This window comes from Staurois parvus, unplaced genomic scaffold (assembly GCF_062004578.1).
Source record: "Staurois parvus isolate SC_StPar_1 unplaced genomic scaffold, SC_StPar_1.0 ptg000449l, whole genome shotgun sequence".
NCBI classification, from domain to species: Eukaryota; Metazoa; Chordata; class Amphibia; order Anura; family Ranidae; genus Staurois; species Staurois parvus.
In genome coordinates, this window is record NW_028318245.1 from 1,300,887 (window position 1) to 1,323,506 (window position 22,620).

Consider the following 22,620-nt stretch of genomic DNA (forward strand, 5'->3'; position numbering starts at 1 on the left):
TGGGAAGGTGAGAGGTGTTTTTATTTTGGCACATATGTATTTTTATATTGATATTTCGATCTGCAGCTTGTTTTGTGAATAAGCCCAAATCATATTAACCATTTGTTTCCTGCTGTAACCTGTGAAAGCACAGTTCATTATAAGTATAATCTTTTAGATTGTAAGCTCTTATGAGCAGGACCGTTCTATTTTAGCAACATCAATCCTGTGGTTTTTTCTTTTCACACCAAGATATTGAATGTAGCTTTTTGTTGCTGTCCAAATAAATGTGGAATGTGTATTTGATCAATAAACATTTGTACTATGTATTTTTTGGGGGGATTATTTCATGTTCTAGTTGAATGTAGCACAGTGGCTAAATGGTTAGCACTTCCACCTGGCAGTACTAGGGTTGTTGGTTCGAATCCCAGCCATGGCACCTCCTGCCTGGAGTTTGCATGTTCTCCCTGTGCCTGTGTTTCCTCCGGGTACTCCGGTTTCCTCCCACACTCTAAAGACATGCTGGTAGGTTAATTGGATCCTGTCAAAATTGGCCCTAGTATATGTTTGAATGTAAGTTAGGGCTCTTAGTACGCCCCTTGAGGGTTAGGAACTGATGTGAATTTACCACATATATATATGTAAAGCGCTGCGTAAATTGGCAGCGCTATATAAGTATCTGAAATGTACTAGCACCCCTAACACTTATTTTTGCTAGCTATATAATATGCCCAAATCTTCCTTGTTAGAGCGCATATGTGCAAGTATGTCCAAAATAAACCAAAAGCCCCCTATTGCACCACAAGACCATGTTCTGTACCAATGAATAGGTCGTGTTCAATGTCCAGCTAGCTATTCTTTTTCTACAATCCTCTTAACAGTAATAAATTGGGCCCCCAATTTATGTTGACTTTGGGCCTTTACTGGCAAATATATATTCGCCAATGTCATATACACAGTATAGCTGCAAGCATACATTCACCAATGCCAAATCTACAATAGAACTGCAAACGTATATTTGCGAATGTCATATACACAATGGAGCCGCATGTAAATTTGCTATGGTGCACAAATAAACGCCAAGACGGCTGTTGGAGGAGGCGCTAGAGCAGCTGTCATACCGGAAATACGTCATGACGTTTGCACACACCCGGAAGTGGGGAGTGTGAGTGGATGGGAGTGCAGTTAGGAGAGTTTAGTGGTAATTTGCAAGTCTATTTTTTAGTTTTGTGAATTGTTCTTTTGTGGAATTCCAGACCACATCTGGACATGGCGAGATCGCTGTTCTCCACCGAGGAGCTGATCCTCATTTGCTGGAGAAACATTACTAATAATTGTTGTATTTTCAGTTGAAAACATGTCCAATTCCTAGATCCATTGAGGTACATAGCAGAGGTTCAAGGTTCTTCCTAACTATACAGGTGGCGCATACACCCAGGGCCACTGTTAGATATCATGGGGCCCCATACTGCATACCTGACAGCCCCCCACCACCAGAGAAAATATCCAAATTATATTTATGGTAAAAATACACTAAAAACATTATTAATGGACATAATCCCAACCATATTCCTGTGAAATCTAAATGATAAAACTGTACTGAGTTCATAAATAAAGCTGTGTGTGTAATTGAGGTTTTGGGGCTCATGGGTGCTGTGGCCTGTAGAGTGGGAATCAGTGGTTTGTTTTTGTGGCTATCGCCGTTTGCAGGCAACCTATGTTACACTGTGGAATTGCTGCAGGTCATAATTTGACAAGCATATGAGTGCAGGTGTACAGCCCTGAACACAGACAGTGAGCATTCCGGGCCACTTCCCCACGCCTTCACACCTGTCAGATTAAAACCTGTGTTCATACAGCTGCTGTGTCCACATAGTGTAACAGGTGGCTCTAGCCACATAAACAACCCACTCATTCATGCTGTACAGGCCAGAGGACCTGTGTGAATGGGGCATTTTTTACTTTTTTTTTTTCCTCAGCTCGTTAATTTTAATGGCCTGCCTAATGTGTGGGAACATGCAAAAATACTGCAGGCATATTATTTTAAAAGTGTGTTGCACCTAACCGTGCACATCTGCAAAGGGCATTGCATTTCTTTGCTGTGCTGGAAAATGTGTGTTCTTGCATGCGTTTCTGCACCACCAATGGTGTGAACAAGTCCTAAGGGCCAGTTCACACTATAGAAACAGTCTAGATGTGTTCCTGATCCGTTTTTGCATGCCATTTTGGCATGCATGTTTAGTGTGTTCCAGTACATTTTTTGGATGCGTTTTGGACACGTTGCATTGCATTTTTGTATCCCTTCCAGTTAGTTTTTTCTACTTTCTTTTTGTTCAATTTAATTAGGGACATGTGCGTTTTAGTACATTCAAGGACGTTTAAATGTGTTCCAGTACATTTCTGTGCAGAAACAATGCAGCGTGGTCAACTTTGTTTACAGCACCTGCAATGCACTGAAAATGCAAGCGCTGATGTGAACTATGACATTGACAACCATATAACCTTCTTTCTGTGCGTTTGTGATGCCAAAAAAGCAACTGAAACACATGTAGTGTGAACTGGTCCTAAAGATTATTAGAGGTAAGGGAACGGGACTGACCAGGGATTGTGAATTCAATCAGAGTAGTGGTGATATACAATCAGCAATCGTATAATAATGCGAGATCTGAGCTGTAGCTGATAGAAAATGAGACACAATCACTTGATCAGTAAATAGTTAAAAAGAGTGGGGCAGTGATCCATAGATTTGCATATGGGACAGGTGATGATGGGGTGGAGGAGGGGGTCAAGTTGTATAAGGAGACAGAATTAAAAGAAGAGAAAAAAGTTACAATGAAATATACACAGCATGAAACTTGCACATTTCCTAATTGGCAGAAGAACAGGATGCAGGTAACATTCATCCACTTTCTAGTCATTAGGCAAAATCATAATTGATTGATCAATATTCCTGGCACTGACACAACCCACAAACCCAGAAAATTGATCTCCATTTTTTTAACCTTCATAAATGTCAAGGAGCTTATAATCTAAGGGCAGAAACTCAGCCATGTAACTAGGTCCAATGAACCTAACAGCATGTCTTTTGAGTGTTGGCAGAAACACATCCATACAGAGGAAAGCATGCAAACTGGGATTAGAACCCATGGCCCAAGTGCTGTAAGTTCTGAGCTCTAACCACTAAACCACTGTGGGAGACACAGTTTGAGCTACAATGTAGAACAGTTGCATTGTTTAAAAATTATAAAGCGAGCGCTGGTCAAATGATATAGACTACTAAAATGGTATTACACAAGATAAATATAACCACGAACAGTAGTGCATGAACTCGTGAAAGGTCATCCACCCCTGTGATAGTGTACTACACTATTAAGCACCTTTCTGGCTCCTGTGGCTGAGCTAATTCCTCTCCAGGACCATTTGGGCACCCACCCTGATGGATGCATGGATGGCTGGAGCTGGATGACTAACCCATAGCTGCCAGCATACCGCTGCACCCCCAGATGTGTGATGTGAAAAACCCATGCGCATCAATACTTTTGTTCTGGTGAGTGTAGACCAGTCCCAAGGGTGGTTTATCTTTCACGAGTTCATGCACTACTGTCCGTCACGGAGAAACCACACGTGCCATTCATAGGCACTCTCTGAGATGGTACTCTCACATGAAGGACATTCCATTATTCAGGAATGATTATATGAACTTATTTTAGCACCATTTACCATTTTACATCATTATTGCAATTATTTGCACTTTTTGGTTTTTACATGCGTTCATTATTGATCACATGCATTTATAGCGCTGCATTTGACTTTAACATTGAATAGTTACGTGATTAAAGAGAATGAAGATATATCATTATATTGGGAAATAAGAACTATCCAAATTATTTGAGATATAAGTGTGAAAATGTTTAACATTTGAAAATAGAATGTATGACATTCATTAGTAAATGCAATAGTTGTCTGATCATTTTGGAGAAACAGCAAAAAAAAATAAAAAAATTATAATATAGGTGTACTATTTATGTTACATTCTAAGTATTCTCTTATGCCAAGAGAAAAACGCCAATGCTACAAAGGATGCGCTTGTGCGCCATCTAGCGAACATATCCGGTATTGCACCTAAAAATGTGCTGGACGCGAATCCACATTTACTAATAGCAAAGTAGACGTTCGTCAATGAGATTGCTAGACGCCGCTCAGAAGACTGACAGGTCTTCATTGATTTAATTGAGTGTGCCTGAATGGTCAGAGTCTGCTGGTAGACTCAAGTCTTAGTAAATCAGGGCCAAAATGTCCAGCTGGTAGGAAATGAGTGTAAGTAAAGAGCATACATATTGGACAGTGTAAAATCTGGTGCAACTGTGCACGGCAGCCAATCAGCTTCTAATTTCAACTTAGTCAATGAAGCTTTTACAATAAAACCTGGAAGCTGATTGGTTTATATGCAGAGTTGCACCAGATTTTGCACCCTCCAGTTTAAGGAAATCCACTCCATTATGTGTATATATAGCAGTGGGTGGAGGGTAGACAGCAGAAGTCAGGACTATGTAATGTACAACATATTGTGTATATAGTGCAGAGGTCAGGAGTATATAATGTACACCATGGAGTATATAGTGCAGGGGTCAGGAGTATGTAATGTACAACATAGAATATGGAGTGCAGGGGTCAGGAGTATGTAATGTACAACATAGAGTATGGCGTGCAGGGGTCAGGAGTATGTAATGTAAAACATGGAGTATGGCGTGCAGGGGTCAGGAGTATGTAATGTACAACATGGAGTATATAGTGCAGGGGTCAGGAGTATGTAATGTACAACAGAGTGAATAGTGCGGGAGTCAGGATTATTGAATGTACAACATTACATTACAGGATAATATCACCACACACCCGCCCTACTCTGGACCAATTAGTGAGCAGTATGGGTGGAGGAATGGATTTAGTGTTGATGACCCACCTGTACTGATCTCTGTAGGAGTGTCCTCCTCTATAAATGTCCCCGTTATTCCATCCTCCTCCATAGACTGTTGATCATCCCTCACATACGCCTCCTCTTCGTCTTCTTCTTCTTTAACCTCAACTTTTATATCTATCAGATCTTCACCCTAAACCAAAAAATTTGACAAAATATCACCTAAAAAATATATACGCTTTAATATTGTGACATCACAATAAAAAATCCACAAAGTGTCTTCAAGAATCCATGTTCTAGTTGCTCAATCCAACCAACCTGATGATGGTGAGGGATGGTGTGACCTTCCTTTGTGGAATCCTGGGAATAAAGAGGACGGGGACATCTCTCTGGTGGGTTCCCATGACTGGATCCATCTGTAGGAAACACACACTGACTGAATCCATTGTTTCTATGTGTTTATCAGATGATGGGGGATCTAGGTGGATCCTCCGTACTGCTCTCTCCTTTACAATAAAGTCTCCTCTTACCCGGTGATGTGAGGGGTGGCTGATTGTCCATCATGACGTCCTTGTAGAGATCCTTGTGTCCTTCTAAATACTTGCATTTCTTTGTCCCATCATCGTCATCTATTTCATCGTTAACTTCTTCTTTAACAATAACCTTAAAATCAGTCAGGCTTCCGCTCTGAATGTATAAGAAAAAAAAAAAGATAGTAATAACAAGGCAGTAATTGTACAGCTAAAACACAAATTGCATAGATTGTTATGTTTCTACCTGACAATCATGTGGGATCTTGTGGTCCTCCATCATGACGTCCTTGTAGAGATCCTTGTGTCCTTCTAAATACTCCCACTCCTCCATGGAGAAATAGACAGTGACACCCTGACACCTTATAGGAACCTGACACACACAATGATACAGTCACCATCCAGACACATCCCTTGTCTGTTCCTGGAGAATGTCCCAGAATTCCCGGCACCGCTTGTGACGATCGCAGAGTCAGACACCAGCCCTTCTCACCAAACTCGTAACCGAAGGACCAGCCAATCTAAGACCGCGCTGTCATGTGCGTAACAATGCCACGCTCAGCTGCACCCTGCACAAAGATTTTCCAGCTAATGGACCACAATCTGTGTACCTGCAGCCTGAGAGCGATTGTTACTGGGTCAGGTTAATTACGCAATTAACCCTTCACACTGCCACCACCTCCTTTTTGTAAAGAGAAAGAGGAAACTCGGCAATATTATCAATACACTATGTTTAAATAATCGTCTGTATACCACTGTCACCGCAGACAGGGTGTCAGGCATGGACTGGCCAGCAATGGTGGGACTCACCTGCCTTATGAGCTGCAGTACCAGGGCTGGCCAGCGGGTGCTCCCAGCAATCAGAGACTCAACCTTGCAGCCAGTCAAACACCTGGAACTGATTATACTGGTGTATTTAAGGGATGGCCAGACCTGCAGACTCTGCCTTGGTGTGTGTTTCTCCTGGGCCCTGTATCCTGTTCCTGCTCCCTGTTCCTGTCTGATTCGTTGCTGACCCTGCTCTGATCCCTGGCTTTGTCTGACCATTCTCCTGCTCCTGATCCCTGGCTTGTCTGACCATTCTCCTCTGCCTGACCCTCTGTACCACGCTGCCCGCTACCTGCTGAACCTGGCTTGTGACCCCGACCATTCTCCGCTTGCTCCCCCTGTACCTACCTGCCCGATTGATATTGACCCGGCCTGCCTGACGACGCTTGCATTGTATGTACTGTCATCGGTGGGTGGTTGGTTTGGTTTGTTTGCACTGTGTTATGTTTTAGTATTGCACTGCGTTTATGTTTGTATTGTTAGTGTTAATAAATTATATTGTTTATAACATATCTGAAGTCTGCGTTTCCCTGCGTCAGTCACACACCTCTGGTCATACCCGGGAGCCCTGACACAGGGATTCTTAGTTGCATTAAAGAGCTTTAGAAACAGTTCAACACTTTCAGAAAGTAAGATTTATTACTAAAAAGGTCAAAAGGGTGTAATAAAAATATTTACAGAAAAAGATGTAGCCAATTTTTATATATATATATATATATATATATATATATATATATATATATATATACAGAGAACAATAACACAGCAAAGAGATAACAGAAGGAAGTTTAGGGAGGTAGAGTACTTGCCAAAAGTCCTGGGTTAAGCAGATCAAGTTTCCTGAGCAAAAGGGCCTTTTCTCCCAAAGTTGGTTCCGATTTTAAAAGGGAGAATTCTTCAACTTCAACAACTCTACTCAACTCTCTGTTCCATGCATAACAGCCTTTTCTAGGAACTCAGCAGGATGTCTCCTTGAAGCAGAGAACCAATCGCCTCATTTGGGGAGGGTGTTGTAGGCGGGGAGCTCAGGCTATGACCAAATCCCTCGCAAATTATACTATGGTCAATAACCTTTCCTAGGTACATGTAACATTCTATCCATGGGTAGATTAATATGCAGAGTTATCTGCTGAACGTCTAGATATGAAACATGGCATAATTCACTATTTCAGCTAGAACTATATGCTTTCTGCTCTCCTGTAGACTTCAACTAGGGAGTGTAAGATATCAAACAACTTGTATTAAACTGAGCTATCCGAATATATAAATATATTTATGTTTATGTAATTATTTCCTACCTTAAGATATAACATCATATGGAAAAGGGGATTTTTAATTGTGAGTCTGTTTTGCAGCTAGCTGGAATATCTTTGAAGCTCACTGAAGGACTGGTTTATGGCTTTACGATATCTCATATTGAGAAGCTAACAGACACCCGGGCACCAGCTAATTTGGGATTTATAACCATGAAGCTCTCCCGCTGATTGCCTGTGATCTCTAGGCATCATACAGACCACATTCCTGAGAGGGGTGGATTGCAAGGAGAGAAATACAAGATGGAGGATCCTTAGCAAGATGGATGACCGCGTCCATCTCTGTCTGCACATTTGCTACACCACTCACCTCTCCTGTCAGCAGCTCCATCATCTTCTTGGTGACTTCTAGAATCTTCTGCATGTTGTGTCTCTCAGGTTTTAGGGAGTCACATGGAGGCACTGTGATGGTCATATGATCACCTGACTTCAGAAGAGGAAATCTCTGTATTGAGGAACCAATAGGAATATCATGTTAGGCTCCCAGAATCCTCCTCACCTCTCCGGTCAGGTCTGTGTTTTATTAATAGAGATAAGAGCGATGTCATGTGACCTCCCAGAATCCCCCTCTCCTCTCCGTTCTGTGCTTTATTACTAGAGGTAAGAGTGATGTCATGTGACTTCCAGAATCCTCCTCACCTCTCGGGTCAGGTCTGAGTTTTATTAATAGCGATGAGAGTGATGTCATGTGACCTCCCAGAATCCTCCTCACCTCTCCGGTCAGGTCTGTGTTTTATTAATAGAGATGAGAGTGATGTTACGTGACCTCCCAGAAACCTCCTCACCTCTCCGGTCAGGTCTGTTCTATTAACAGAGATGAGAGTGATGTCATGTGACCTCCCTGAATCCTCCTCACCTCTCCGGTCAGGTCTGTGTTTTATTAATAGAGATGAGAGTGATGTTATGTGACCTCCCAGAATCCTCCTCACCTCTCCAGTCAGGTCTGTGTTTTATTAATAGAGATAAGAGTGATGTCATGTGACCTCCCTGAATCCTCCTCACCTCTCCGGTCAGGTCTGTGTTTTATTAAAAGAGATGAGAGTGATGTCATGTAAACTCCCAGAATCCTCCTCACCTCTCCAGTCAACTGGTAGATGATCTCCAGGGTGAGGTTTAGTATCCTCTCAGTCATGTGACTCCGCTCCTCCTCCATCCTCATTGGTGCCGTTATGTGATCTATACAGGTCTCCTTGTAGACGGATAACTTTGGGAAATGAAAGTAAGAATGATTTGGATGGTATCAGTCACACAATAATAGGATGTGGATGTGAGGAGGGAATAGTAGGGTTGCTGGACATTTAGGAACTACTCTCCCATGGGAACACATTTAGTTTTTACTGTTTGTTTTTGCTACTTATGTATGGGGGGGATAAAACATATCAGGAAAGACTTCAGTCTGGAGGAAAAAAGGGAACGGGGAGACAAGACTGAAACCTTTCAATACATGAAGGGGGTGAATAAGGCTCAGAAGGGATTTTCAACACAAAACCAAAATGAAGAACACAAGGAAAGTTCAAAACTAATCTCAGAAAGTACTATTGTACACTTCCAGCAGAGGTAGTGAGCCAGTCAACAGTAAATAGCTTCATAAATGATTGGGACAAACATAGGTCTATACTCAGACAAAATAGTAAAAAAAAAAAACACACACAAAAACTGGCAGACTCAATGGACCACTCGGTCTTTTTCTGTCTTCACTTTTCTATCTTTACTACCTCCTTTAGAGCCCTGCAACCCCACCACTCCCTCAGGGGCCCCGACATCCTTCAGCCTCAGTGTCTCCCTTAGAGGCACCTCAGCTACTCTACCTCCCCCAGAACCCTCAGTATTTTCCTCCCTCTGACACCAATGACGGAACATATTCTTCATGGCAGGCTAGGGAATGTTTTCTTCCTCCTGACCAGCAATGTAAGGGGCTCTGTGCTCTATACTCCTGACCCCGGTACTCCATCATTGTAATGATTGCCCATTGGCTGCCTGTGTAGTGTAATCATCGCCCTTTGTAGGCCATGTATGGTCAGGATGGTCATTGTCTTATCTATTTATTGTCAGGGAGGCTTTATTGGAGGACCATATTACTAGAATTTATCTCCACAATGAGGAGAATGTTCCGTCCCCGGAAGTGGGGGAATGTTCTGCCCCTGAAGGGGTTAATCTGGGTTCCCACACTATATATGTGTGTATCATCATCTGCTGGAGATAAAAGACGTCACAGTGACTATGGAGGAAGAGGGCGGACGTGACGGTGGAGGGAGAGAACGGGCGTGACGGTGGAGGGAGAGGACGGGTGTGACGGTGGAAAAGACAGACGTGACGATGGAGGGAGATGAAGGACGTGACGATGGAGAGGACAGACATGGCGATGGAGGGAGAGGAAGGACGTTACGGTGGAGGGAGAGGACGGGCGTCATGATGGAGGGAGAGGATGGGCGTGACGAAGGAGAGGGCGGGCGTGATGATGGAGGGAGAAGACGGGCGTGATGATGGAGGCCAGAAGACAGGCGTGACGATGGAGGAAGAGGACGGACGGGATGGTGGAGGAAGAGGACGGACGGTGGAGGAAGAGGACGGACGGTGGAGGAAGAGGACGGACGGTGGAGGAAGAGGACGGGCGTGACGATGGAGGGAGAGGACGGGCGTGATGATGGAGAGGATGGGCGCGACGATGGAGAGGGTGGGCGCGACGATGGAGAGGGTGGGCGCGACGATGGAGGGAGAAGACAGGCGTGACGGTGGAGGAAGAGGACCGACGGGAGAGGAAGAGGACCGACGGGAGAGGAATAGGACAGACAGTGGAGGTAGAGGACGGGCGTGACGAGGGAGGGAGAGGACGGAAATGACGGGGGGTTACTGAGTGTAAATATAAAATCTCAGTACCTCCTCTAATACTAGTTCCAGCAACGTCTCTTCTCTTCCTCCTGACTCACCTTTCACCCAGAACTTCCTGTTTATATGTGACATCACTTCCTGTCTTCCATAGAGAATTCCTGCCTGTGTAGAAGTGATATAACAACTTCATGGAGATCAAGGGACAGCAGCTTGGAGAACCGTCCCGTAGTGTGACCCCGGCCTTGTGCCATGAATGGACTGTAGATCCTCATCAATAAATGCTTTCAAACTCTTGCAGAAAGTGTAAATGTTCAGGGTCAGGCAATGGCAGCTTCTGTCTGGTGTGTAGAAGTCATCAATTCTCACCGTGTATCCAGGTCTTCTGCAAGGTGGTTGTGCCCAGAGGAGGGCAGTGGAGGACACAGTGTGTGGGGGGTTTGTATGGGAGTTATCAGGGACCATGTGTGGTGGAAGAAGGGGATTGTGGGTAATGTTTGGTGTCCTAGTGGATAGGGTGGCCTTTTCCATGTCCTACCACCTAGGTGGGGAACTGTCTCAACTTCCTATCTGAAGGAAGCATGTGATGTCACTGCCCACTTGTAGGAGCAAATACCCTGATATACCCTATTCACCAGCCACGCCCCCAATTACACCCCACACCTGGACTACTGCAACGCCCTCATTGGCTTACCTTTACATAAGTGATCCCCCCAAACATTCCATCATGAATACTGCGCCAGGCTCATCCATCTTACCAACCACTCAGTGTCCTCCACCCCTCTCTGCCAATCCCTCCGCTGGCCTCCATTAAGTGTCCTCCACCCCTCTCTGCCAATCCCTCCACTGGCCTCCATTCAGTGTCCTCCACCCCTCTCTGCCAATCCCTCCACTGGCCTCCATTCAGTGTCCTCCACCCCTCTCTGCCAATCCCTCCACTGGCCTCCACTCAGTGTCCTCCACCCCTCTCTGCCAATCCTTCCACTGGCCTCCATTCAGTGTCCTCCACCCCTCTCTGCCAATCCCTCCACTGGCCTCCATTCAGTGTCCTCCACCCCTCTCTGCCAATCCCTCCACTCAGTGTCCTCCACCCCTCTCTGCCAATCCCTCCATTGGCCTCCATTCAGTGTCCTCCACCCCTCTCTGCCAATCCCTCCACTGGCCTCCATTCAGTGTCCTCCACTCTTCTCTGCCAATCCCTCCACCCCTCTCTGCCAATCCCTCCACTGGCCTCCAGTGTCCTCCACCCCTCTCTGCCAATCCCTCCACTGGCCTCCACTCAGTGTCCTCCACCCCTCTCTGCCAATCCCTCCACTGGCCTCCATCCCTCTCTGCCAATCTTTCCACTGGCCTCCATTCAGTGTCCTCCACCCCTCTTTGCCAAACCTTCCACTGGCCTCCATTCAGTGTCCTCCACCCCTCTTTGCCAATCCCTCCGCTGGCCCCCATTCAGTGTCCTCCACCCCTCTCTGCCAATCCCTCCACTGGCCTCCACTCAGTGTCCTCCACCCCTCTCTGCCAATCCCTCCATTGGCCTCCATTCAGTGTCCTCCACCCCTCTCTGCCAATCCCTCCACTGGCCTCCATTCAGTGTCCTCCACTCTTCTCTGCCAATCCCTCCACCCCTCTCTGCCAATCCCTCCACTGGCCTCCACTCAGTGTCCTCCACCCCTCTCTGCCAATCCCTCCACTGGCCTCCATCCCTTTCTGCCAATCCCTCCACTGCCCTCCATTCACTGTCTACTACCTCTCTCTGCCAATCCCTCCACTGGCCTTCATTAAGTGTCCTCCACCCCTCTCTGCCAATCCCTCCACTGGCCTCCATTCGGTGTCCTCCACTCCTCTCTGCCAATCCCTCCACTGGCCTCCATTCAGTGTCTACTACCCCTCCCTGCCAATCCATTCAATGTCCTCCACCCCTCTCTGCCAATCCCTCCACTGGCCTCCATTCAGTGTCCTCCACCCCTCTGCCAATCCCTCCACTGGCCTCCACTCAGTGTCCTCCACCCCTCTCTGCCAATCCCTCCAGTGGCCTCCATTCAGAGTCCTCCACCCCTCTCTGCCAATCCCTCCACTGGCCTCCATTCATTGTCCTCCACCCCTTTCTGCCAATCCCTCCACTGGCCTCCATTCAGTGTCCTCCACCCCTCTCTGCCAATCCCTCCGCTGGCCCCCATTCAGTGTCCTCCACCCCTCTCTGCCAATCCCTCCGCTGGCCTCCATTCAGTGTCCTCCACCCCTCTGCCAATCCCTTCGCTGGCCTCCATTCAGTGTCCTCCACCCCTCTGCCAATCCCTCCACTGGCCTCCATTCAGTGTCCTCCACCCCTCTCTGCCAATCCCTCCACTGGCCTCCATTCAGTGTCCTCCACCCCTCTCTACCAATCCCTCCACTGCCCTCCATTCACTGTCTACTACCTCTCTCTGCCAATCCCTCCACTGGCCTCCATTCAGTGTCCTCCACCCCTCTCTGCCAATCCCTCCACTGGCCTCCATTCGGTGTCCTCCACCCCTCTCTGCCAATCCCTCCGCTGGCCTCCACCCCTCTCTGCCAATCCCTCCGCTGGCCTCCACTCAGTGTCCTCCACCCCTCTCTGCCAATCCCTCCGCTGGCCTCCTCAGTGTCCTCCACCCCTCTCTGCCAATTCCTCCGCTGGCCCCCATTTAGTGTCCTCCACCCCTCTCTGCCAATCCCTCCGCTGGCCCCCATTCAGTGTCCTCCACCTTTCTCTGCCAATCCCTCCGCTGGCCTCCATTCAGTGTCCTCCACCCCTCTGCCAATCCCTCCACTGGCCTCCATTCTTTGTCCTCCACCCCTCTCTACCAATCCCTCCACTGGTCTTCAATCAATGTCCTCCACCCCTCTCTGCCAATCCTTCCACTGGCTTCCACTCGCCCAATGAATAAAATTGAAGGTACTAACAACAACCTACAAAGCCATCCATAACTCCCCCTCCCCCCCCAGCTACATCACCAGCCTGGTCTCAAAATATCAACCAAACCGCTCTCTTTGATCCTCACAAGACCTTCTACTCTCTAGTTCCTGTGTCACCTCCACCCACGCTCGCCTCCAGGACTTCTCCCATCCTATGGAACTCCCTACCCCAATCTGTCCGACAATCTCCTAATCTATCCATCTTTAGACGATCCCTGAAAACCCTTCTTTAACCACTTGCCAACTGCGCTATAGCCGATGGATGGCTACATTGCGGTTGTCCAGTTCTGGGAGGACATCATATGACGTCCTCCCAGAACGCACCCTCCTGGACTCAGCTGATCACATGATGTGGTAAAAGGCCAATCACAGCAGCCTTTTACCATGTGATCAGCTGTGTCCAATGACACACTGATCACCAGTAAATACAGTTGCCGGTTATCGGCTGCACTTTCCTCACCCTGTCACAGTAAAGTACTGCCGGTAACCGGAAATTGTCAGAGGACGGACCGGCACTGATCATCAGTGCCCAGCAGTGTTGCCCACCTGTGCCCATCAGTGCCTAGAAGTTCCCCCCGTCAGTGCTGCCTATCCACGCCGCCTATCAGTGCCCATCAATGCTGCCTATCCACGCCGCCTATCAGTGCCCATCAATGCTGCCTATCCATGCCGCCTATCAATGCTGCCTATCCACGCCGCCTATCAGTGCCCATCAATGCTGCCTATCCACGCCGCCTATCAATGCCCATCAATACTGCCTATCCACGCCGCCTATCAGTGCCCATCAATACTGCCTATCCACGCCGCCTATCAGTGCCCATCAATGCTGCCTATCCACGCCGCCTATCAGTGCCCATCAATGCTGCCTATCAATGCTGCCTATCCACGCCGCCTATCAGTGCCCATCAATGCTGCCTATCAATGCCCATCAATGCTGCCTATCCATGCCGCCTATCAGTGCCCATCAATGCTGCCTATCAGTGCAGCCTCATCATCGCACATCAATGCTGCCTATCAGTGCAGCCTCATCATCGCACATCAGTGAAGGAGAAAAATTACCTGTTTGCTAAATTTTATAATAGAAAAAAAGAAAAACTTTTTTTTTTAAATTTTTTGCTCTTTTTTAGCACAAAAAAATAACCCACCCCCCTTATTCATCTCACCATCCCCCTTTTAACCAACCCTCAGCTTGTCGTACTATTTGCCCTCCTGTCCTCCACCCCTTCTTCACCCCTGTCCCCCTCATCACCCCCTTCCCTCCCCTATCCCCTTCTTCACTCCCCTTCCCCTCTTCACCACCTATTCTCCCTCCTCACCCTTTCTTCCTCCTTCTTCACCTCCCCCTCATCGCCTCCATGTTTGCCAATTCACCCTCTTCATCTCCTGCCCCCCTCTTCATCTCCCACCCCCGTCCCCCTCTTTACCTTCTATCCCCTCTTTCCATTCCCCTCTCCCTCATCACCCCCTCCCCATCCTGTCCCCCTCTTTACCTCCCTGCCACCCAGTTCACCCCCCCCCCCATCCTGTCCCCCTCTTTACCCCCACTTCCCCATCCTGTCCCCCTCTTTACCTCCCTGCCACCCAGTTCACCCCCCCTTCCCCATCCTGTCCCCCTCTTTACCTCCCTGCCACCCAGTTCATCCCCCCCTCTTTACCTCCCTGCCACCCAGTTCATCCCCCCCTCTTTACCTCCCTGCCACCCAGTTCACCCCCCCCAGGGGCGGACTGACCATTTGGAAACTCGGGCACTGCCCGAGGGCCCGGGGTCAGTAGGGGGCCCCATGGGATGCCCCTGGTACCTTTTTCATAGGCTTTTTCGAGTTTGGGCAAGGACACAGGGGCCCCATGATCCCCTATTGCCCAGGGGCCCCATGAGTTGTCAGTCCGCCCCTGACCCCCCCCCTTCCCCATCCTGTCCCCCTCTTTACCTCCCTGCCACCCGGTTCACCCCCCTTCTCCCTTCTCAGAGGGGTGGCAAGGGCTGCTGAATGTGTAAGCAAGTCCTGAAAGTTGTAACTAGAACATCAAATCCATCGATCGTTGTACTAATGAACAAAACCTTCTGGTGTGCCCTGATGATGACGTTACTGGACATCTCCACTCCCACCACCAGGGAGAGCTATGACCACTGAGTCCAGCCATTCTCCAGAGGGGTCTAGGGGTCCTCCATGGGGGTCTAGGAGTCTTCTAAAGGGGTGTAGGGGTCCTCCAGAGGGGTCTAGGGGTTCCTTCAGCAATGAACAATTTCTGACTCTCAGCAACAACTGACATCAATATTCTGTAAGGGGAGCAGTCTTCCTAATGATGACAATGCAAGGGGGTCCTTCTCCCACTGACCATTCATGTAAGAGGATCCTTCTCCGATTGGTCACCAATGTAAGGGACCAATACACTGACCACTGATATAAGGGGGCCCTTTTCCCATCGATCAATGTTAGGGACCACTACTTTGATATAAGGGGGTCCTTCGCCAACAGGTCAACAATGTAAGGGACCACCACACTGACCACTGATATAAGGGGGTCCTTCTCCAACTGGTTAACAATGTAAGGGACCACCACACTGACCACTGATATAAGGGGGTCCTTCTCCAACTGATCACCAATGTAAGGGATCACCACAATGACCTCTGATATAAGGGGTCCCTCTGCCATTGATCACCAATGTAAGGGACCAGTGCACTGACCCCTGATAGAAGGGGGTCCTCCCATTGGTCACCAATGTAAAGGACCACTACACTGACCACTGATATAAGGGGGTCCTTTGCCCATTGACCAACAGTGTAAGAGACCACTACACTGACCACTGATATAAGGGGGTCCTTCGCCCATTGAACCCATTACTTTGGCTGCTAATTGTGACGGCTTCCTGCCCAGGCTAGTCACCAGAGAGTAGGGATGAGCCTACGGTTGGGACCAAACTTTGGCTTTCCCAGCCCCTTCTTCAGCTGAGCACCATATTTAGATTCAATATTTCTTCTGGATCTACACATGGCAGCCTCGGGCTGTTGCTGGTTCCTAAGGAAGCAGTCGGGACCACTATACTGACCACTGATATAAGGGGGTCCTTCTCCAACTGATCACCAATGTAAGGGACCACTATACTGACCACTGATATAAGGGGTCCTTTTTCCATCAATCACCAATGTTAGGGACCACTACACTGATATAAGGGGGTTCTTCTCCCATTGGTATCCAATGTAAGGGACCACTACACTGACCACTAATATAAGGGTCCTTTTTCCATCGATCACCAATGTTAGAGACCACTACACTGATATAAGGGGGTCCTTCTCCAACTGATCACCAATGTAAGGGACCACCACACTGACCATTGATATAAGGGGGTCTTCTCCAACCGGTCACCAATGTAAGGGACCACTACACTGACCACTGATATCAGGGGGTCCTTCTCCCATTGGTCACCAATGTAAGGGAGCAGAGCACTACACTGACCACTGATATAAGGGGGTCCTTTTTCCATCGGTCACCAATGTAAGGGACCACTACACTGACCACTGATATAAGGGGGTCCTTCTCCTATTGGTCACCAATGTAAGGGACTACTACACTGACCAGATATAAGAGGCCCTTCTCCCATTGGTCACCAATGTAAGGGACCACTACACTGATATAAGGGGGTCCTTTTTCCCATCGTTCACCAATGTAAGGGACCGCCACACTGATATCCTTCGGCAGAATGTGATTTTAATATCATTTTCTTTGATGTCTGTTTGTATGAAGCCATCTCGTTTTTTATTCATAACAATCTGTAGGACGAATGTGACAAGTTCTGTCCTATGATGGTCCTATGTTGGTCAGCTCCCTCTACTGGCCACAATGAGGTATTTTTCCTGTACTCATGGAAAATAGTGAAATATTACATTATGGCCCCTAGATGGCACTAAAAATGAAAGGAAATACATCAAGTGTGTCTAATATTCCTTATGGCTGGACATTTTATAAATTTCTCTGATATTTTTTTAAATACAGACCTCAGACAGTGTTTGTGAAATCTCCCACCACAAAATGTACTCAGCCAATGACAGGTAAGGACGCCATTTTTATTCTCCTGCCATCAATGTCCCACACTTCATCCACGTCTTTCCTGACCTCTGACCTCCTTATGAACTGTTTCTTCCATGATGAAGATCAGCCATGGAGTATATCTGAGGTGTATATCAGGGGGTGCTTCTTCCCCACATGAGAGCTGGGATGTCCAGCAACATTCATCTAGAAGACATTTCCCGCACTCCAGGCACTAATACACCTCCAGGGTTATGTGGGACCCCTGATGTACAGGAAGACAGGACTTCAGTGAGGAACATTTCCCTCACTCAGGACAGGAAAGTGGCTTCTTCCCGTGTGAGACCTCTGATGTCTGTAAAGATGTGACTGACATGAAAAACATTTCCCGCACTCAGGACAGGAATACGGCTTCTCCCCCGTGTGAGTCCTTTGATGTTTGACAAGATCTGATTTTTGTACAAAACATTTCCCACACTCACAACAGGAATACGGCTTCTCTTCCATGTGCAGTCTCTGATGTCTGTAAAGTTTGGACTTCCCTGAAAAACATTTCCCGCACTCGAGACAAGAAAACGGCTTTTCCTCTGCATGAGACTTCTGATGTGTGACAAGTTCTGATTTCTGTGCAAAACATTTCCCGCACTCACAACAACAATATGAGTTCCCCTCCGTGTGCAATCTCTGATGTCTGCAAAGATTGGACTTGAATGAAAAACATTTCCCGCACTCAGAACAGGCATACGGCTTCTCCCCCGTGTGAGACCTTTGGTGTGTGACAAGTTCTGATTTTCTTAAAAAACGGTCCTGGCACGCAGCACAGGAATACGGCCTCTCCCCTGTGTGAGATCTCTGATGCTTGGAAAGATTGGACTTATCTGAAAAACATTTCCCGCACTCAGGACAGGAATACGGCTTTTCCCCCGTGTGAGACCTCTGATGTGTGGTAAACTCTGAATTTTGTCTAAAGCATTTACCGCACTCAGGACAGGAATAAGGCCTCTCACCCGTGTGCAATCTCTGATGTATGGAAAGGTGTGACTTCGTTGAAAAACATTTCTCGCACTCAGAACAGGAATATGGTTTATCCCCTGTGTGAGCCCTCTGATGCACGACAAGTTGTGATTTATTTACAAAACATTTCCCACACTCAGAACAAGAAAACGGCTTCTCCCCCGTGTGTGATCTCTGATGTATGTGAAGAGTGGACTTTCGTGAAAAAAATTTCCCGCACTCAGAACAGAAATACGGCTTCTTGCCCATGTGCGACATCTGATGGCTGTAGAGGTGGGATTCCTTTGAAAATATTTTCCCGCACTCAGGGCAGGAACATGGCTTTTCCCCCGTGTGAGACTTTTGATGTTTGACAAGACTTGATTTCTGTACAAAACATTTCCCGCACTCGGGACAGGAAAATGGCTTTTCCCCCGTGTGAGATCTCTGATGTCTGTAAAGACTGGACTTGGTTGAAAAAAATTTCCCACACTCGGGACAGGAATGTGGCTTCTTACCCGTGTGAGATCGCTGGTGTCTGTAAAGACTGGATTTCAGTGAAAAACATTTCCCGCACTCAAGACAGGAGTACGGCTTCTCCCCCGTGTGAGATCTTTTATGCACATTAAGATTGTATTTAGATTGGAAACATTTCCCGCACTCAGGACAGGAATACGGCTTTTCACCTGTGTGCGTTCTTTTATGCAGATCAAGATAGCATTTGAAATGAAACCTCTTTCCGCACTCCGTACAGGAGAAGCTCTTCCCTGTTGGAAGGCCGGCCCGGTCCCGCACAGTCTGAGGTTCCTCAGGATACGAGGAATCCGATGGTCCATCTACACTAGGTGGTGCCGGATGGACATTGGAGGGAGCCGGGTTTTCTCCTGGACTATACTGTGTGATGTCCTCATCTTCTACTTTCCAGGCTGGAGACAAAGTGAGACAATCCTCGGAGGTTTTCCTCATCTCCCGGCCATGGACTAAAATACAAAGACAAAGAGGATTACTAGACAGGAGCTCATTGGTTCCCCCAAACCAGGACTCCGCCCACATCAGGCAGCTTGGTCTCTGAGGAGTTTCCAATTCCACCCTCAAGGGAACTAGGAAATGGCTCCTCTGATCTCCTACCAGGTCATTTCTTTATTCATGGACCTCAGAGAGTGAGGAAACAACGAGAACTGTCTTTTATAGGAGGGACAGTGATGAGTGGATTATAGGACGAGGAATATAGGAAGTACTGCACTTCCTTATTTCGTCCATGATTTAGTCATGAAGAACAGCGGGGCTGAGCCCAACCAGAGGTCAGAGAGTGAGGATGGGGGGAGAACAACCAAGATGAAGACTGGACTGATCCGGAAGACCACCATCATTGAGTTATTGGCTCCTCCCCCATCCTGAAGACCACCATCATTGGGTTATTGACTCCTCCCCCATCCTGAAGACCACCATCAATAGGTTATTGGCTCCTCACCCATCCTGAAGACCACCATCATTGGGTTATTGACTCCTCCCCCATTATCACTTTCTGGTTGGAGGATGTGATCACATTATTATCAACATGTAAAAGTCTGTGCTCCAATCACATCATCCGATATAAAATGTCCAGCTGGTAGGAAATGGGGGGAACAGAGGAGAAGACATATGTGTATATGTAGCAGTAGGTGGAGAGCAGAAGTCAGGCAAATGTAACATAAAACTTACTGTATAGGGTACAGGAGTTAGGACTATATAGTATCAGAATTATGTAATATACAAGAGTATATAGTGCCGGGGTCAGGAGTATGTAATGTACAACACAGAATATATAGTGCAGGGGTCAGGAGTATGTAATGTACAACACAGAATATATAGTGCAGGGGTCAGGAGTATGTAATGTACAACATAGAATATATAGTGCAGGGGTCAGGAGTATGTAATGTACAACATGGAGTATATAGTGCAGGGGTCAGGAGTATGTAATGTACAACATGGAGTATATAGTGCAGGGGTCAGGAGTATGTAATGTACAACATGGAGTATATAGTGCAGGGGTCAGGAGTATGTAATGTACAACATGGAGTATATAGTACAGGGGTCAGGAGTATGTAATGTACAACATGGAGTATATAGTACAGGGGTCAGGAGTATTTCATGTACAACAGAGTATATAGTGCAGGGGTCAGGAGTATGTAATGTACAGCATAAGTTAACGGGGCATGGGTCAGGACTACAATATAAATGACAGTGTAAGGGTCCGGACTCATAATATTGGTATTCAGTAATCGGTGGAAGTTTAAATGTTTACTGTAGACAAGTTGCAGAGCTCCCACACCGCTGCCTCCCATCTCCTGAGACGGCACTCAGTGACTTGGGTCTGAGACTATACAGACATATCCCTCCAACTGGCACAGTCAACCAGAGTAAGTGGCCCTGGGGGAATTGTTCTGTCAGAGATTCTGCTATACCCGGGCATGCGGCATAAGACCCAAGACACATACCCGAAGTGCCTAGCTTGAGCAATGCGTATGGTGAAAAGAAAAACTTTGCTGCCAGCTGATCCCCAGAACCTCCATAAATCCAGTCTAGATACATAAATTGTGTCTGCAGCACAGAGAAGGAAGATTATCCGAGAGAAATCCAGGAATACAGGACGGGGAACACAGCTCAGGAAAGTGACCAGGGTATTACAGGCTGATATCACCCCGCCCCCCACCATACTCTGGACCAATCAGTGAGCAGTATGGGTGGAGGAATGGATTTAGTGTTGATGACCCACCTGTGCTGATCTCTGTAGGAGTGTCCTCCTCTATAAATGCCCCCGTTATTCCATCCTCCTCCATAGACTGCTGATCATCCCTCACATACGCCTCTTCTTCTTCTGATTTCACCTCAAATTTTATATCTCTCAGATCTTCACCCTAAACCAAGAGAAGGAGAGAAAATATCATCTGTAAAATATAAGCTTTAATATTGTGACATCACATAGAAAATCCACACATTGTCTCCAAGAGTCCATGTTCTAGATACAGAGGATGGGGACATTTCTCTGGTGGGTTCCCATTACTGGATCCACCTACCTGATGATGGTGGGGGATGGTGTGACCTTCCTGTGTGGAATCCCAGGAATACAGTGGACGGGGACATCTCTCTGGTGGGTTCCCATTACTGGATCCACCTACCTGATGATGGTGGGGGATGGTGTGACCTTCCTGTGTGGAATCCCAGGAATACAGAGGACGGGGACATCTCTCTGGTGGGTTCCCATTACTGGATCCACCTACCTGATGATGGTGGGGGATGGTGTGACCTTCCTGTGTGGAATCCCGGAAATACAGAGGACGGGGACATCTCTCTGGTGGGTTCCCATGACTGGATCCATCTACCTGATGATGGTGAGGGCTGGTGTAACCTTCCTGTGTGGAATCCCGGGAATACAGAGGACGGGGAAATCTCTCTGGTGGGTTCCCATTACTGGATCCATCTATCTGATGATGGTGGGGGATGGTGTGACCTTCCTGTGTGGAATCCCAGGAATACAGAGGATGGAGACATCTCTCTGGTGGGTTCCCATGACTGGATCCACCTACCTGATGATGGTGAGGGATGATGTGACATTCCAGTGTGGAATCCCGGGAATACAGAGGACGGGGACATCTCTCTGGTGGGTTCCCATGACTGGATCCATCTACCTGATGTTGAGGGATGGTGTGATATTCCTGAGTGGAATCCCAGGAATACAGAGAATGGGGACATCTCTCTGGTGGGTTCCCACGGCTGGATCCATCTACCTGATGATGGAGAGGGATGATGTGACCTTCCTGTGTGGAATCCCAGGAATACAGAGGACGGGGACATCTCTCTGGTGGGTTCCTGGTATTAGGTGGCTCCATCATATCCTTGTGTCCTTCTGAAAACTCCATCACACCATAGTCCTCATCCTCTTTATACTCTTCTTTAACTACAATATTATCATTCCCAAGGTTTCCACTCTGAAAGATATAATAATACATTCATTGTAATAAACATTATTGTGTATAAATCATAACTACCAGACATTGTCAATCACCTACCTGATGATGGTGAGGGATGGTGTGACCTTCCTGTGTGGAATCCCGGGGATACAGAAGACGGGGACATCTCTCTGGTGGGTTCCCATGACTGGATCCATCTACCTGATGATGGTGAGGGATGGCGTGACCTTCCATTTTGGAATCCCGGGAATACAGAGGACGGGGACATCTCTCTGGTGGGTTCCCATGACTGGATCCATCTGTAGGAAACACACACACTGACTGAAT

The 22,620-nt window shown here is 47.3% G+C and overlaps 2 protein-coding genes across 2 annotated transcripts in view; both read right to left on the reverse strand.

Moving 5' to 3' along the window:
• Window positions 1-22,620, reverse strand: part of LOC149453249 (uncharacterized) — a 65,425-nt gene that overhangs the window by 41,287 nt on the left and 1,518 nt on the right. The window lies entirely within an intron of this gene.
• Window positions 1-22,620, reverse strand: part of LOC149453251 (uncharacterized) — a 107,999-nt gene that overhangs the window by 8,350 nt on the left and 77,029 nt on the right. The window contains 10 exon segments of the mRNA XM_089688614.1: window positions 4,940-5,087; window positions 5,213-5,310; window positions 5,425-5,581; window positions 7,876-8,010; window positions 8,641-8,769; window positions 10,443-10,556; window positions 17,648-19,323; window positions 21,099-21,240; window positions 22,111-22,311; window positions 22,393-22,587. Of these exon segments, the coding sequence (XP_089544740.1) occupies window positions 4,940-5,087; window positions 5,213-5,310; window positions 5,425-5,581; window positions 7,876-8,010; window positions 8,641-8,769; window positions 10,443-10,556; window positions 17,648-19,323; window positions 21,099-21,240; window positions 22,111-22,311; window positions 22,393-22,587 (2,995 nt within the window).